Below are 18,506 nucleotides of genomic sequence, written 5' to 3'. Positions count from 1 at the left end.
TTTTCCCCAAGCAGAATGCATCACAGGGCTAAAGGCAGCTGCTACAGAAAGAACCAACCAACGCACTCTGTCTCCAAAATGAGACAAGACACACCAAAAAGATTAGTTATCTTGACTGCTCAGTGAGCTGCACTTCTTACCCAAGAGCTCACAGGGAAGACAACAATGTGCGGGTGAAAAATCTCAGCTGCAATGCAATGAAATTGCATGCATGTTTCTGAAAAATTTCTGAAATGTTAATACTTTGAAGAGTAAAGAAACAAAGTGACGAAAACCTCAACACGCTTACACAGGTTGGTAGGAAAATATTTTTCTAATACAATACAGTGGAAGCAAAAGCCTCAACAAAGCTATTTATGCCAGCCATAGTTTATAAACCACCTAAGTCTTCAGCAGATATTTTACTCAAGCTGCCACTGATGTTTTTCATTCATTTTATTAAAGTGGAAACATTTCTAAAACACAAAGTTATAAATGCATTTTTCTCCTTACAATCTTGGAGATAGGGGCCTGTGAAACAGGCTTTCAGAATTTGTTTCAAACTACTTGTTTCAGGTGAAAATAAGTAAGGCTTAGCAGGAGCAGAAAACAGGAAGAGCACAGACTAAACAGTTTGGAAGTTGATCTGGACTGCCAGCAACAGAATAAAAGAATGAAAGCAAGACATGAAGCTGGTGCGTCTATAAATCTGATACTAATTTCTTTCTCGTGGTTACTTACTTGACAGCAATTTTTACAATTTGTCATGTATAGATCAAAGTGGTTTCTTTCAACCACTAAAAATGTAAATGGCAGTAGCAAATGCCTGTTCAGCTCAGCCAAATACAGCAATCAAGACTAAGGTCCAACAAAAAAAAAAAATCTCAGCAGCATCATAAACAAACATTCAGCTGTTTAAGGAAGAAGCTGTTAAGAATGGCTTAGCTGAAGCCTTAGAAGTTTGGGGATGAGGAAAGAAAAAGCAACATAAAAGTATCACCTGAAGTGAGATATATACTCCATTCGCCAGGTGAACAGCTTCTGATGCTTCAATTGGGTTAGGAATATCTAAGTCCTGGGGTACAAGATGACACTGCTTCAGCAACTGCACAAGGCATGTAACATTCCCACTCATGCTGCAAAGCTCCTCCAAGAACCAGGCTCCATCTCTGGAAGTCAAGTCAACCAGTTGCTCTCCAGCACTAGATGCTGCACCTTCCATCATCAGATTTCGCCTAGATGAATTATGACAGTTAGACAACCTGCCTGCTATTGCATTCTCCACATAATTATGCCACTTGAATATTCCTTTTATGTGGTCTCATGTGTGAACGCACACAAAAAAATTTCACAAGAGGCAACTCACCTTGTCAGCGTACAAAGAGCAGAGATGATAACGCTTGCTAAGCTCAGTGAGCCTTCCTCTCCATTTTCATGAAGGAAAACTTTTATGCAACGTTCAATTTCTTTCAGCTGCTCTTCACAAACAGGTACAGTAACTGCCTCCTGTTTTAAACGTTCCACTTGCCTGATAAGTCTGTTATTTATATCTGCTGCATAGCGCTGTAGAGTCATTTCTGTAGCAGTTATGAACTGACACATACTTGGAGGTGGTTGAGGAGCATATTGCATTTCATACCTGTAAAGCAAAAGTAAAATGACAAAATTCTCTGTTCTCAAGTGCTAGCAAATTGCATTCTGCTCTGTGGGTAGGTGTTAAACAGTTCCCACATCACCTATCAACTCTAAATACCACAGCCGTTTATGAAAGTGTCATTAGGGTAGCCATCAAGTCCTAGAACAGACCACATTTCATACCTATTCGCAAGGACAGAAAACAAACAGTAGTCCCTGAGGCAAAGAATGACTAGAAGATAAGAAATAGGAAGGAAACAGGTTTCAGTGTAAATGCTTGAGCACAATCTAGATCTTGTAAGCCAAGCAGTAATAATGCTGAAATGGCCTGACTTTAGAAGAAAAAAAATAATTGCTTGAAAATCTGCTTTAATAAAAAAGTCTTTAGTTGACTTAAGCGATTTTAAATACTAGAAGTTTCTAAAACCCCTAAATACCACCACCCTAAAGCCACCAAACATGGTTCCTCATTTGTTCATACGGGGCAACATTAGTTGGTTTTCTTTTTGCAGTACACAGATTAAACTCTGGAACAGTATTTTTAAAGCAGTATTTAATTTTTTTCTCCAAACGCTTGGAATTACAACTTAATCTTGTCTTGCTTTACAATTAGATCAGTCCTCGCAAAAGTATTCATTTTATTTAGAAATTAAAATCCTGAAGTAGCTTGAAAATTAAGTTCTTCAAACAATCTATTATTCTGTCAACTTACTTCCTAAAGATATCCTGACAACGCTCTATTGTCATGTTACAGATGAGTTCTTCCATCCAGGTTTTCCACTGCTCTATTCGGTGCTTCTGAAACACAGCTTTTGGATACTGAAGAGCTACTGTTGCATAGTTGTGCAATTGTTCAAGACAACCACGTAACACGGATCTTCTCTGCTGGAGAAGAGCACCAACTTCTCCTTCCAGTTGTTCACACTGACTGATTAGATGTGCCTGGCCTGCATTTTGCAGAAATGCTGTTGCTGGTACATAACTTGGAGGACCTTTTAAGAAAGATGGTTAAAAATTAAGATGCATCTCTGAGGCACACATATTTTATGCCATACAAATACTGAGCATTAACATCTTTTCAAAAATACTCTTTTAGTTGTGATAAAGGAGGCATGGAGAATTCATATTAAGAATGTTGAGCACAAGGTAAGAGAATAATCTCATGGCCAGCTAGGGTAAGACAGACAAGTTCCTTCAGACAGCTTGCCACAGAAACCTTGAGGTGCTCTAAACCCCCCTTTAAAGAACCCCCTTTCTTTTCATTTATTATATACAGGTCCTTGCCTTTAAGTTAAAGGATACTCATAATACCTCCTGATATTAAGCTCTAGTTATTTTCAAACCATTAAAAAAACCCCACAAATACCATTTTATACCTAGGTCCATTTGTGTGCTAATTTCTTGAAGAAGACTTGCAAGTTGCGTTGCCTCTAAATTACTGAAAGCAGTCTGGTAATGTGTTATCCACTGCTCAAACTCATTCAGCTTCACCTGGATTGCTTCTTGGACAGCTCTTTGTTGAGACTGCAATTGTGTGTGCTCAGAATACCTGAATTATTGAAGCCACATAATCAAGTAAGTACTACAAGAAAAAAAATACTTAACTATATTGAATACAAAACCATATTGAACAATACAACTACCTTGTTGACCAGAAAATGAACATATTCTTACCAATTACTTAAAACTTCAACAATGTTGTGTTAATAATTGTTTTCCTACAAAATAATGAATGCATGTGCATACTCATGTAATTCTGAAATCCTTGATCAATTTCAAATAAACTTGAAAAATAAGTTAAAGAATTAGAAACTTGATAAATAGCACAAAAATCTTTTCATCTAACAGCTGCATTATGTGGATTAATTTGATGGGACACCACATTCAGCACATTCTGTCTCTTGTCTTGAGGGTCAAGTGTGGAACACATACTAGCACAAGTTATATTGATGGAGTACGAGGCGTAAGACATTAAGATTATTCAGTAGGAAAATGGTTTCAATAGTTCTTCTGTACAAGAAGTAACTTTCTTACTGTAAGAATAGCCTTTAGCCAGCTATTAATCTTGCTCATATATACATTTCTAACATTTAATTCATAAGTACATTACTAAACCACCATCTGTATTGAGCTGCGAGATTCCTGACAGAATTCCTGGCTCCTCTGTACCTGTGCTGAAGCGTGTGGGAGGGATGATCCACTCCTTCTGCACCTTCCAGGAATTCTATCTCCTCCAGTAGTTTTCCTTGCAACTTTTCTACATCTGTCAACTGCTCTTGCAGATTCAGATACTCTTCTAAACTACTGTCCAATTTTGGCAGCACAGCAAGCATTTCATCTCTGTTCTTAAACCAGTTAACCTATAACCAAGACACAGACGTTATGGAACTGGACTTAATTCAAGCAAGTAAGAGAAAGTAATATATGGCAGCAGTTAACCCTTCCATGACGTTGTTCATCTAGGACTACCTCTAGTGCTACAAGTGTTAAAGCTTAACAGACATTCTTTATTTAGACTGCTCTCTAAACCTCTATTATTATTCATCTAGCCCAGATTCAAGCAAAACATTAAAACATGTTTTAGAATTAAGCACGCAGAAAATGAAAACTAAATATTCACAAGTTCTGTATAAGCACTTCCCTCAATACAAACTCAATTTAGCTCAATAAAATTTTTGAACTATTTCTAATAAAAGACCACCTCTTCCACCACCCCCAAAATGCAAATAAATGAAGTGAAAGCATAGGGCCTACTTTAGTTATAAAACAGAAAATTATTGTAGTAAACTCACCTTTATCTCAGCCACTCTTGAAGAAAAGAGACTACGTGTAATATCTCTTTCCATTTCTCTTTTGCTCTGTTTGTTTTCAGCCTGCTGGCCACCACCACCATAGACAGCTCCAGCAAATCCTGCTTCACCTCCTGCTGTCCAGTCCACCAGAGGATCATAAACAAAAGCTTCAAGCAACGTAAGCAAAGTCTCTCTCCCACGCCGCATAATATGAAGCACCTGCATCATATTTTAAACAGACTCATTCTGCATTATCCTTCTAGAACAGTGAAATTTTAAATGCAAAATACTGTACTTGAGTAGGTACAGAAATACTTAACTTATCCCTAACCACTACAAATATAGGAAGAACACAATATGTACAAATGTAGCTAGCCTATAGTAACATCACTAAAACTAAAGATTGCATTCTAGCCTTCCACACAAACTCTATACTCTAGCAACAGACACTTGAAGAAGAAAACTCTCCTTTGTTCAGAGCATTTTTCGTTTTAAAAACATATCTGTCATGTTTAAAAAGGACAAGTCCTGAAGAAAGAGGGTAAGCAAAACTTCACAAAAAAGCTTCAGGAGAAACATAACATTTTACATCTAGAGCTACAAGTCCCCCTTCCCCCCGAACTGTAGTTGTAGCACTACTCGCATATGTAGTTATCCAACATTCTCATATTTCTTAAATACCTATTATAGGATGTACCTAAACTGAGTCCAATTAAAATCACAGCAGAAAAGGGGAAGGCTTTATAAATCAACAGCACAATGTTTGATAAAAAAAAGTTCTAAGATAGCATTTGGCAAGTGATAGCCCTCAGTTTTATGCAAGTTTCTTAACTTACCTGTTCACAAGAAAGCCTGAAAACCCCTTCTACTCCTGTCACTCCAAGTGCTGTTTCAATATTGTGCGTCATCCGGAACGGAACCTTCTCTGGTACCCTAAGGCTTTTCCCTTTAAGATAAAAATTTAAGTTGTTTCTTTTAATTACCAAGAAAGGAAACCTTTTATTTGAATAACATATAGCATTTTTTAAATTACCTTTTTCAAAGCAAACATTATAATCTATGTGGACAACTTCTCCTGTAGTCATATCTATAAGAACATTATCCAGATGTCTGTCTCCAAGACCAATGATGTAGCCAACCATGGACATAACTGCAGTGGATCTTGCATACGACTTTAAAGAGAGTTTCAGGAAAAAATTATTTGTGGGAATCCTCTGCCAACACATTGGACTGACTACCATCTTAAAACATTATTTTAAGTGTAAGACAAATCAAACCAACTTATTCCAAGCTGTTTTCTATTTGTTGTCTGATGATATCTTACAAGAGTTTTCATGTCTTAGGCTGATAATTCTAATATAATAACGTAGAGCTATCAGGTGTATGCCTATTTTTTATTCCAGATAGTACAACTGCCAACATTTCCTGTTACATAAAACTTCAGCAGTGCTAGCTCACCTAACTCACAAGTATCATTGCTTGAACGCATCCCAGGCGTTTGTTGCCCCTCATCCCATTAGAAACACAACCTTTCAAAGGGAAAATGTATTTGTTGTAACTCACCTGTGTAACTCTCCACCATTCATCTGGTGTAGTACATGATGACCAGAGCTCCTTAGCTAGGAGATTCGGGGGAGTTGCTTCCATCAGTTCTTCTAGAACAGCCCTCATGACATTCAAGGGCCAGTCACGACGTGACACATCAAGACTAAGCCCGACCGCCTTTAAAGCGGGTCCAATTTTACTGTAGTAAAGTTCACTGGGTCTAGGCACTATTCCAGGATTCTGAGGAGTCTGGTAAGAATCTTGAGCCTAGAAGAGGTAAAAATGGTAGTTTACATATCACAACTCATTACCACAGAAAAGTATCCCAAATTCAGTTTTGGTGAGAATGAAATTATGAAATCAACTCCTCTACTGAGGATGACTTCTACAGCTCAGAGAATGCTTTAAAAATTCAATAGTTAAAAAAGCCTAAATAAACAGAAAACGCATTGGTTTTGGCCTAACTCTACTCTTATCAAGGTAAATTTCAAAAATATAACTGTAGAAACTATATTTAAAATTAAATGAGAATGAGCAAGTGAAATATGGAACTAAAATAATTTTAACCAAGGTTAACTCTATTTGTTCAAAAACAGTTCTCCTTGAATTATCATGCCAGAACAGTATATTTAAGTTAAATACTGTAATATATATAAATACATATATGCAATTTCATTGACATCTGGTGAAATCCCACAAGATATGAATACATAAAACTATTCTGTATTATTATGAACAAAACACAATCTTTTTAAGACTACGTTATTTAGAACTGTAAAGCAACTGAGAATAAAAGATTCCCTTCCAAATTGTTCTAACTGGCATAAAACACAGTTGTTACCTTTTGTGCTTGTAAAGCAGCTTCTCGCTGTTGCCACCGCTTGTAAAGACCAAACAAAGGTGTAGCTCCATCCACCCACTGGATCAAGCCTGATCTTGTTCCCAGAGGTGTCACAGAGTAGTGCCTTGCATGGAACCTTGGTGTCTCTTGACGGTTAATAGTAGCAAACATTGTGTTCACAATTGATAAGAATTGCATAATTCTTTCATCTAGATGCAAGTCTTCCAAACCTGCAATAAATTTATTTTGTCTCAAATTCAATTTCTAGATTAAAAAAAATTCTTCTCTTAAAGCCCAAAATTTAGCAGTTTTTGAAATCCTACTTCATTTCAGACTATGAATAGCTTTATAAATTATGCAGATTAAGGATGAGTTGTTCAGCCTAAACCTAAATGTTTACATAGCATTTACCTACTACAATCACCAGTTTATGACAGCTCTCTCCGTGAGCAGTACACACAGCAGCTACTAACATAACGAATAGGTCTTTCCCTTTCAGGGAAGGCATGAAGTCTCTCAAGTTCTCTTCTGGGTGCTACCTTAAGCTTCTGGAAAAGTGCATCCAGCTAATCCTATCACTATGCAAGCAGAACACTGTTTCTGATGCAACCCTTATAAAGAAGGGATCTGAAACACCCCTGACTTATAGCTTTACAAGGCAAAATTCCTTGAAAATGTATGGTGAAGTGGGAGGCAGGGAAGAGAGGGAGCAGATGCTCCAAACAACTCTTTCCCCATATCACGCAGGCAGATAAAACAAAAGTTGCGACCATACATCTTCCCAACTTTAATATAGTCTAATTTATAACAAGAGACAGTAACTTGTATGAGAAAATTTCAGTTTCTTACCTTTGAACAGGTAGGGATAGTTCTTCCCATCTGAACCCAGAAAAAGCAGCTTTTTAGGTTTGGTTTTGGTAGGCAGGATTGTGATGGTGCTGCCCACACTGTGAATTGTGACTGTGTCTCTGGTAGATACTTCTCCAGGAAGTGCTATTTCAGTGTTCATCATGGCAGCCAACCAAGGACTGATTTCTTCAAGTCGTAAAAGGTAACTAGCCCGTTTCTGTGCTCTTTGCTGCAGACTTAGCATAACCTATTCCAAAGAAATTGTTTGGTTTAGGTTGAGGTTCACCTTAACAGCTAGCATTAAAAAAAAACCCCACCACCAAAACAGACTTAATGGTGGTCATCTTCCAGGAAACGTGGAGATTTTTCTTAAACTACCTTTCATCCTTGCCACCCTACTAATCCATTTACAGCTTAAGATGAAGATGACAAAAACTAAAAAACATCCTTTATGCAGCAACTACACCCTGCCTGGTGGTAAGCACCAAAGTCACAACAAATCAAACTCCTCAAGAGGTTTGCTTCTGCATTTATAAATATTTGAGCTATGGTCAAAGGCAGCAGCATTCAGCAACCTTCTGTTTATTTATCAGCATGCTTGCTTGCTCTGCAAAGCAGAAGGGGAACTACAAAAGGAAAAGTCTATTTGTGTGTAAAACCTAGGTTCTATCTAGCAAAACTTTTAAAAACCACCAGGTTAGCTCTGGATATCCACATGAATACATATGTTGTTTCTCCTCAGACCCATGAAAAAAACTAAGACAAGATCACATAAATGAAACACAAAGTATCTTTGGGAAGGGTTGATCATTGGAAGGTTGCTGCACAGCCCAAGGGCTATGCTTAGATAACCAGAGTACCAACTTGTTAAAACTTAAATCCACTAAGGTCAAATGGCATTGGGTTTCAGAAAGACAGTATTTAAAAAAAATAAAGGCCTCTGCCCCCAAAACTGACAGCATCCCAGACAGCAGAAGATGCAAGATCTGAAAAAAATAATTTCATTGGGTAGAAATGCAATAATACAGACAGTCAATAGGACTTGCGGCAGAGGCAAAAATTACTGTGCTTTAGTGTCTAGCATGCCTGTGGTGATTGCAGAGAAGATGGAGTTTCAGGCTGCAATTGCGATGTGGCAAGAGAATAGCAAGAAAATACTAAGGAGTGGGTCAAGCACATGGTGCAGCAAGAGTGTCAAGAGTCTCTATATTGCACTCTCAGTCTGTGTATATAATACCTCTTTAAATGGGAGCCAGCTGCTTCCCGGTTTAGCAGGATTCAAAGGATTCTTAAGTTTCTCTAGCGCGTTTTCAATTGCATCTCCGTAGTTATCCTGAAACCACTTCTCGTGAGGAGTTTCTGCAGGAGCTGCAGTGATGCTCCGTACATGTTCCAAAGCAAATACAATGGGCTTCATTAGAGCTGTATGCTTTTCACGCATGATTGCTATTTTCTCCTCTCTATTAAAAAACAAAAAACCACAAAATTTCCTCTAACTCGATAAAACCAAGTTACTTCATGAGCAGAGCATTAAAATAAGACTGCAAATGAGACATCTAAGAATTCATGAAAATTATTACATCTCTAAAATGAGGTCTTCAAGCATAACTGTATTAAAAGGAAGAGTATTTCATTCCATGTTGAAAGCATGTTCCTCTGAACCACACTTTTTTCTTTCTTTTTTTTTTTTTTTTTTTTTTTTTTTTTTTAAAACTGAAACATTTGAATTGGGTTTCTTCACCACTGGAAACCCTGAGAAGTTCAGAGCTCAAACCACTCTAAGCAACTGATTTCCTTTAATAAAAGAGCTCTTTACTACTACTTCCTGAGAATGTACCACAGTTATTAAGAAGGGGAAGAGAGAGATTCAGATCATGCTGTTCTCCCATTCCATGTCAGCCCTGACTATAGTATTCAAGAGGCATTCTTAAGCTTAGCCAGGTGCCCAGTGAATGGCTTTCCTCTTCCACAAATCCATTCACAGGAGAACCCAGATGAGGGGGGGAAGACTTGCTAAACACTGAAAACTAAAAGCAGATTAAGACATTCTGTTTACTCCAAATATCTGTATTTACAGTAAACTCCAAATAGACTACATCTTTTGACAAGCTTGTCTTCATTTCAGTGGACTTGTAAGAAATACCTTGGAAATGACCTATAGGGTCTCATAATCCACAACTTAATATGCATTGGGTTTTAGCATATTATTACTAAGGAAATCCCAACATGGATTCACAGGTAGACAGTTGTTGTTTCTCATTTGATTAAAGTACTAGCTGTAGCATAAAAATGTTCTTGAAATAAGGTCAGTGGCTTACAGAGAAGCAGCTAGGATAGTATGAATTCAGGAGCAACAACACAGTTGATCGGTTTGACTGTATGCTTCCCCAAGAACAAACATTTGTTACGATTATCACTTGAATTATTCAAAAAAGACATACTTCCGTAAAGTGTTGTTGTTTTGGACCCTCTTGACTTCATCTTCCAGTTGTTGAATCCTTCTGAGGACGTACATGTGCTGCTGCAGTAAAACTCCCAACCAAAGTTCATCCCAAAGAACTGTAACTCTGCGCAGCTCAGCCACTAGCATCTGAACCTGTATAAAATAAATTAAGATTCACTTACTTTTAAGAGTACTAGTATTAAGACTTATTTTTGTAACTGAACAACTTGGAAAAAAGATGACAGCCTAAGAGCAAAGATGCACCAAACTTCCAGTAGGTCTACTCACAAGACTTACAAATTACGTATTTTGTGGTTCAAATAAGAGCACAAGTAGCACACGTTTGGATTATTTACCTGCAATACCATTGTTGGATTTGCAGCAGAGAGTTTCTCCACAATTTTGCTGTAACAATCTTGCATCATTGCTTGATCTTCATTTAATCCAACTTTTGTGTCATCTTTACTACTTTCTTGAGAAGCTGGGGGGCTCCCTCCATCACATTCACCACCCAACAGTTCTTCTCCTTGAATATTACCTAGCAAAGTAGGGATGGCAGAAGGCAGCTTGTTTCCTAAATTAAAAACAGATGTTAAAATATTAGCTACACTGTTCTGGCCTTGAAAGATACATCACTCAATACTTCGTTTAGCATCAGGTCCCCATATTACATTAAGTACTGGCAAAGTCTATGATGATAAAATTGAAAAAACTGACTCATTTGCCAAACTGGTAGATCAAATTAAAGGTATCAGCGAGGTCCCATAATAAAAATATTCATAAGATAGAAAGTATCAGAGTTACTGAAAAAAAAACCAAACCCCTCAGTATCACTTTAGATAATATATTTTTATATACTGGATAAAGTGTATTTGTACATTTATTTTTTCCTCCATACCTGAAGTCTGGGATTCACTGCTAAGTGAAATGGTACCCACTATTGCAGGATATAGTATGAGATGAGGAGAATCTTGAGCCACTCGACACAGTAAGTTGCAAATACTCTGACGAACATACACTTCTGGGTGATTCAGGCGGGAGAAAAGCTGAGGTATAATACCTTCATAAACAGGAAAAGAAAGTGTGCCAATTCATTTCATTTCACTTCAAATGATACAGAATTTTATTTTATTTTATTTTTAAAAGCATACTGGTTTTGCATCAGGAGAATGCAAATGTCTAGTTTCCCAATAAAAACTTCTTTTAAATAACTGTCTTTCACAGTACAGGCAATAGCTTATTTTCTTCTACTATTCAAATACAGATAACATCAGATGCAATATATAAACCCTTTAGTCAAGCACTTGGAATTTAGTTTTGCATATTGTATCTGTTATATCACTTTTCAAAAATAAGAAGAGTCACATTAATAGTTCTTGAAGTCAGCATAGCTGGATGTTTCAAAAGAAAAGTACAATTTAGCAATTGTTGGCCTCCTCTTCTGCTGCCTTCCACACTTTAACTCAATAACCTTTTGTGGGAAAGTCCCTGAGCAACCAGAACCAGTACTGTAGTGACAAACAGCTACTTCTGAGACATCTGGCTTTAGCCACACATCTTTCTCTAACTGCATTTCAAACTGTAGCTAGGAAAAAAACCCACCCCATTTGTTTATTAAGGTGGTAATATAATGTACTACTTCACAAACTACACCTCCTCTCTCCTTTCAGTGTCTTAAGGCGGGGGAGGGAGGGGATCAGAATCTGTGCTACTTATCTATTTTAAGATCAGAATGCACAGCAGACTTGAACACCTTTAATGAAATTATTTAGTAAAAGACAGGCTCTCTTTCCGTCATGCTTAAATAAACATTTTATGAAAGTACAATGAATACTTTTCAGCTTGTATTTAGAGAAAATACGTCAAAATTAATTTTAACAACTATATAACATATACTCACCTCTCCAAGGAGCAGTAGGTGTAGTTTCTAGCCCATGCTCTAGATACTGTCTAAGTTCTCCAGCATGTTTCACAAGCAATCGTAACAGTCTCAGGGTTGCCATCACAATAACATCATCAGTGCTTTGCTCAGAAGTATTTCTTAAGTGCAGCCTGGGATCATCTTCATCAAGTGGAACCTTGAAAGAAAGAAATACTCCTCTAAGCTAAGTATTAGTTCATATCATCATTTAGAGAAGTTTGTAACTGGATTTCCTCATCAGCACAAACACTAACCTGACCAGCATTGAGTTTGAGGAAAGTAAAGTATGCACTGCAGGAGAGTTTATAGAGACTGAAGATTCTGTCTACAACTTTCCTCCACACTTTAATTAACCCTTCTGTTGCATTTTCATCAAGATCTGAAAGCCAGGGACAACTTGTTAATAACTGACGCCATATAACATCCACCATATCATCTTCTTCATTGTCTTCATTTTCAGTGATTTGTAGAGTCATGTCTTCATCCTAAATGCAAATAAAGAGAAAACAGATTTTATTAGGTCCTCCAACCATTTCTACAAGCAATATTAGTTCCTAATCCAGCTTTTGTCTAGGCAACTCATGCAACTGCATTACTTGATCATATTACCATAGTCCATAAAACAGGTACGTTACCACTTAGCTAACAGATGGTTTCTTAGAGAACTCTGGTATTGTCTGAATTTTAAGTTTAAAACATTTACAAGAGTTAATATGAATCACAAGTAGAGGAAAAATAAGGTTCACACTGAAGTTGAACATTTTTTGAGCAAGAAAATTTACACTTACTTGAATCCCAGCTGGACGACACACTGCCTGCCCAAGAATCCCATAGATTTTCTCTTTATCTTCCTCTGCAGCGTTGTCTGGAAGCAAGTTCTGAACCTCAGATTTTTCCCGGGGCAGCAGACGAACACCTTCTCCCTGACTGTAACATTTAATGAATTATTGATCCCCAATATATTAGTATTCATAGAGCTACTGAACCCATTACAACTGTATATGTAAAACTTCTTGAAGGAAGAAACCTTCATCCTTATCTCAGAATTAAACTTGCTTCTTTCTACAGAGGGCAAGTAATCAAGAGAATATTCAGTTTCCCATTCACATGCGACTTCGGACCAGAAAGAACAGTAATCATAAATATAAAGCTAGAGTTTACCTTAAGAAAACTAATTGTGCCGTATAAATTTAAACATTAGGATGAATTTACCTGGCGTTATCAACTACTTTCCGGCCCCATCTATAAGCCCAACTAGCCAGGGCTGCCCAAGACTTGGCTACTTCAGGTGCCTGTACTGAAGACAAGTGATACAGCTGTCCCAAGATGAAGTCAGGTTCTCCAACTCCAATATTTACTGTGATGGGAGAAATAGAACAATATACGTTATGATGCAACACCTACTTCTAATTTCATTAACATAGAACATAACACCAAAACATTTTAAGTATGTAATTTTTGGGGGGTCAAGTTAGTACCCAAGAGTGCAAAATTTTCCAAAATGCAATTATTTTTCAGTTCTGACACTGGCTGCAAAAGAAAGACCAGTTTTTCATTTGCTAACAACCACTGCCTATACTCTATTCTACAATTGCTTTCTCATTCACAGAAAGATGAAACTGAGGCAAGAAACTCATGACCTCCAAAAGAGCAAGATGTTTCAGAGAGCAGACTTTTATGAAGTACCTAGGGCAGTGTGTTTGTGTTTTATTTGTGTATATATTTTTCTTCACCATCAAGTCAGAAAGCACCTACTACTTAACATCCATTAACAGCTCTAAAATAATTCTGACTCTGCAAGAGAGAAACAAAGTTATTCATGAAATCCACGTTTAAGCAAAGGAAGAACTTTATCTTGACATTTGAAGAAATGCTGAAAATTGGCAATCAGAGTATATTTGTGGCAACAACAGAAGTGTTCAAATTAAGTATACATTAAAGATAACGAGAAAACCTAAGGTAACCGCTTTTCACACTTATCAGGGCCTTCAAAATATAAATCCTGTCAACACTTAATCTGAAAGATCTCTTTCAAACTTTAGCATATACAGAAGCTGAAAGCAGACAAAAGCATGACAAAATTCGATATCCTCCTCATAGAAAATAAACGCATTCCAGTTTCTTCTTCAGGCCACCATCACTTGAATGAGAAAAATGTGAAAGTAATATGAAATATCAATATTAAGGGTGTTCGGTTTTTTTAACTGCATATAGTTTACCTATTGCACAAAACACAGACTGTTTATACATGTATGAGGAAAACAAATACATGATTGATGGATCACTTAGTCTTTATCAATATAACTGGTGCTATCCCTCAGTGGAATCATCAGTAACTGATTTAACAAAAAAAAGAATAAGAAGGAGAACAAATCTACCTGTAGATTCACTTTCAATCCTAGGGTATTCTTCTTCTAGCGTATTAACAGCTGGGAGATCAATCAAATTATATATGTTTTTAGACAAGGTAGACAGACCAGTGTGATTCTGCTGCTGTCGAGCTCTATATACTTGTTTCAACTGTCCCGAAATCTCTTTCCATTCTGCTTGAATCCATTTAGCCAGTGTGAGAATAGATTTAGCAACTGCATATTCAGCTTTGGCAGATTTGCAAAAGGATATGGCACAAGAACTCAGCATTTCCATGGCATGTGTTGACTGACCTGCAATATCATCAAAAGCAGATCTTCAGTAGAGTGTTAACTTTATTCAAAACACTTCTTCTGAAATTCAGCATATTCAGATACAGCTTGTAACAATATATTTTTATAAAGAAAATTTTCTTTTGAAGTTAAAAATTACAAGTAAGAAAAGACTTGTGAAAACACTTTCAAACTGAGACAACAGCTAATAGGACGAAATCAGTTCCTAATGATACTGTCCTATTATGATTTCTTCAAGGCCAGGGGAATTAGCCTGGTTATAAGGACAAGAAGCTCAAGTATCTACAACATAATTAGCAAATACTCACCTGCTGTATATAACAATTTTGTTTTCTCAATATCAAGTTCAGGACCCCATTTTTCATCTATCTGACCCGGTGCAGACAATTTTTTAAAGTGCTGGACTAAGTCTTGTGCAGTGGTGGTTTTACCTAGCTGAACTTCACTGCACTGGGCAAGCAGTCGTGTAGCTAGGGCAATATTTCCTCGCTTCCGTGCAAATTTCGCTGCTGTTAAGCCCAGCTCCATTAGATGGCTTTTAATTGGGACTGTGGGTTCTGAAGAAGAAAGCAAGACATTGTAAACAAAATTATTAAACAAACAATAATTGCACCTGGGTTATACAGATAATTTCTGCCCAATGTATTCTGTACATGGCCATCAGTAAAAAAATCGCTCAGCTCTTTCGTATTTCCTAAAACCTCCTTCAAAAAGTTAGATGACTTCATTTCTACCTAGAATATTTATATGCCCCATCTGAAACAAAAAAATAAATCATATATCCATAAGATTATCTGCCGGGCAAAAGAGTGACTTTTTCACTATAAACATTCTTCTTAACTAAGAAATTTACTTGTCCCCTGATATAACTTCTTTTTCTCCTATTACCTCTTATCATATTGCACATTTAAATGGCTTTCATGACTGTTTTTAAAGACCCATTATTGATAGTGTTGAAGTGCTCAAAAGTGAAAGCATTTAAAGTATGAAGAGATGTGCAAGTAAAGTGCAATTCGAAGAATGAGTATAGAACTGCTAAGCATTTCAGAATAATTTTTTTAACACTGTCTATATTACAGTGGTAATTGAGACCCCTTGTTGTAAAGCAAGACAGCTAAATAACCAAAACTTAGCTTTTAAAAAGTAATTCATCTAAATAATAGGAAAAGACACAGCTGCTGCTTTCAGCAGAAGATTTAAGTTCAAATTCTGCATTTACCTTTCATAATACTAAAATGGGAGCTTATTTACCTTTAAGTTTTTCCATCAGTTGATTCTGGTACACTGTGTACCTCAGTGCATGCATCCATGGCCTTACATCATGCTGTTTACATGACCTCAAAGCATCATTGAAGAGAGGTATAAGACAGTCCTGAAGGCACAGAAGTTGTCTAGTTGTCATGACAGACATCTCCACTGAAATGTACTTTCATTTATTAAAACCAAAGACCATTTTAGTGCAGAGTAAACATTCTTATTTGTATTGGTAGCCACTCTAACATCAACTAATAAAACGCAAATGTTTTATGCAACTCTAGAAATGCATGCTTGATTTTGAGAACAAGACTAAGAATAGCTCAAAATCAAGCAGAATTGTTTTCTGAATAATGTGATTAGAAACTAGATCATCCATGCTAGTTGAAGTTTGACATTGAGTTTTTAATTGCTGAAGTGATTTTTTTTGATAAATATCTTAAAGTTACTTTTAAAGTAAACTACATGTGTGTGTTGTAGAAACAAGTGTTACAATGTATTTAGGGAAGAGCTATCAACACTTCTCTAAAAAGCAACTACCAATAAAACTTTAAAAATAAGTGTAATTGAAAGAGATGGTATATTTATAACTACAGAAAGAAGTCCAACTGAGATATAACCTTAAAAAAACTTGGGTCAAGGCACGTTAGAAAATTAAATGAAGTCTTTTTACAGTATGATTAACAATGGTCAAAACAATTAACATAAGTTCTATATTCAATACTTCATGACATGACATGAAGACATTACTCCAATTTAGGTTTTAAACACCCAGACACACCTCTGATGTCAGCCTGTTGGATACAGTGTTTTCCAAAGCAGAAGAACAATACAACTGAAGAGTGCTCAACACTGGTAAAGACTGAGACACAGTAAGTGTGGAAAGTCTTAAAGGTCCAATAGCGATTCGTGATGTTTGCTTTAAGTACTTAATAACATTTCTGAAATAAAATAATCAGAACAGTCATTTTTATTAGCTAGACTTTAAGAGTAAACAGTGGTATCAAAATTACTGAAGAAAAGGCAAATTCAACATCTTCAAAGAGATTATGAGAAAATCTTCCAATATCACGCACAAGTTACAGTATGATACTTTATTATTAACCTGACAAGCGGTACTTTATCAAAGAACTACAAAATCTCCAAGTTAAACATCATCTTATTTTTCCTCAATAAGCTTATAACTCACAACAGCTAAAACTGGTAGCAAACTACCATAGATGAAGAAGTACAAAGCAGAGTATGCTTTTCACAAAGTTAGGTTTAACAAACTAGAACAGCTTTTCACAGTATATTACATTCATTCATTCATTGCACATTTCAACTTACTCAGATATTGACTGCCACTTTTGCTCCTGTTCTATGTGGTTTACAGCTGTCGCCAGACATACTGAACTTCTCAAAAGCTGTACTTCAACTGCTTTTTGAAGTTCCCTTGGATCAGGACTTAGCATATTAGGAAGGAGCTTCTTCATGTCTACATGGAGATCAAACAATTGAAACCAACTAGAACTGCCAAATTTTAACAACTGTCACCATCTGAGAATGCATTTTTGAGAGCAAGGAAATTTGGAAAAAACACCTTTACAAATATATATATTATATATATGTATGTATGTATATATTCATATTAGAAATTTATGATAGATTACCTATAAACAAACACATTAACTCTAGAAAACACACTTGTATCAACATTTAGAATGACCACTGCAAATCATTTTGAAGCTTGTTTCATAAAGGTTATGGTAGTCCACTGAACACAGCAAACTCCATTCAGAAGTTACTGCATTCAGAAGTTTCAGTCTGTCATTTATAGAGACTGATATATGAAAAAAATTTTCTTTTGTATTTGAAGTAATGTTAACTTATGCATTTATACCTATTTTTTCTTTGGATCCCCCTGCAAGTAGGTTGATATTTTCTCCTGGTAATAATTCTAGTTGTTCAGTGCATTCAGTAAGTTGTCCAGACTCAAAGCTGCTCAAAGATCTGCAATTCAATGTTTATAGTTTTATTTTCACATTTCTTACTTCATTTTGGTTGCTAAATATCTTATACAGCAAAAAAGAAAGACTCAAGCCTAACTCAAAATCCTACAGAGCACTTAAGATTAATTCTAAGCAAAAATTCCAATTTTCACATAGATCAGTAAAAGGCAATAGTACTGCACCAAATGGATAAATTCAATACTGAACTGAAATGAAAAAACATCTCTCCAGCTATGAAGCTTTTCATATTATTATCACGCTACATGTAATACTCTTCTACCATACTCAGGAAGAAAAAGGTTGACTTTGGAAGAGTTTAAAAACTAACAAAGAACACCCCAAAACTTTCTTCCCACCTCTATGCACAGAAAAGTAAGTTTTGGAGCAGAATTTCATGAGGCCATGGTTTCAACTCTTCAGTTTACAATGACACCAAAATTCCAGATATACTGGAATGTTGTGCAGGTCATAGATAATACAAATTTATATTGCTTAACAGACTGAAGCAGCAAATTTAACTTTTTTTTTCATTGCTCTACATTAGGAAATAATTTGGGCATTATATACTTTTACAGAACTACACAAAAAAAGGC

At 36.3% G+C, this 18,506-nt stretch overlaps 1 protein-coding gene across 4 annotated transcripts in view; it reads right to left on the bottom strand.

Moving 5' to 3' along the window:
• The window catches only part of SMG1 (SMG1 nonsense mediated mRNA decay associated PI3K related kinase), a 70,230-nt gene that overhangs the window by 10,367 nt on the left and 41,357 nt on the right, over nt 1–18,506 (bottom strand). For all 4 annotated transcript variants that reach the window (XM_030001593.2, XM_041120122.1, XM_030001594.2 and 1 more), the window contains 25 exons: nt 17,805–17,914; nt 17,252–17,399; nt 16,704–16,863; nt 15,920–16,040; nt 14,977–15,225; nt 14,384–14,668; nt 13,218–13,362; nt 12,794–12,932; nt 12,260–12,490; nt 11,985–12,162; nt 10,983–11,144; nt 10,441–10,658; nt 10,083–10,237; nt 8,879–9,101; nt 7,642–7,888; nt 6,793–7,022; nt 5,970–6,218; nt 5,440–5,578; nt 5,243–5,352; nt 4,407–4,625; nt 3,784–3,974; nt 2,991–3,163; nt 2,327–2,606; nt 1,346–1,618; nt 980–1,214 (listed from right to left, as the gene is read on the bottom strand). In XM_030001593.2, the coding sequence (XP_029857453.1) occupies nt 980–1,214; nt 1,346–1,618; nt 2,327–2,606; nt 2,991–3,163; nt 3,784–3,974; nt 4,407–4,625; nt 5,243–5,352; nt 5,440–5,578; nt 5,970–6,218; nt 6,793–7,022; nt 7,642–7,888; nt 8,879–9,101; nt 10,083–10,237; nt 10,441–10,658; nt 10,983–11,144; nt 11,985–12,162; nt 12,260–12,490; nt 12,794–12,932; nt 13,218–13,362; nt 14,384–14,668; nt 14,977–15,225; nt 15,920–16,040; nt 16,704–16,863; nt 17,252–17,399; nt 17,805–17,914 (4,870 nt within the window). The remainder of the gene's footprint in view (nt 1–979; nt 1,215–1,345; nt 1,619–2,326; nt 2,607–2,990; nt 3,164–3,783; nt 3,975–4,406; nt 4,626–5,242; nt 5,353–5,439; nt 5,579–5,969; nt 6,219–6,792; nt 7,023–7,641; nt 7,889–8,878; nt 9,102–10,082; nt 10,238–10,440; nt 10,659–10,982; nt 11,145–11,984; nt 12,163–12,259; nt 12,491–12,793; nt 12,933–13,217; nt 13,363–14,383; nt 14,669–14,976; nt 15,226–15,919; nt 16,041–16,703; nt 16,864–17,251; nt 17,400–17,804; nt 17,915–18,506) is intronic.

The sequence above is a fragment of the Aquila chrysaetos genome, chromosome 25 (genome assembly GCF_900496995.4).
Source record: "Aquila chrysaetos chrysaetos chromosome 25, bAquChr1.4, whole genome shotgun sequence".
Taxonomy (NCBI): Eukaryota; Metazoa; Chordata; class Aves; order Accipitriformes; family Accipitridae; genus Aquila; species Aquila chrysaetos.
Note: the sequence above shows the minus strand (reverse complement) of the source record. Positions and strands in the feature narration are given on the sequence as shown.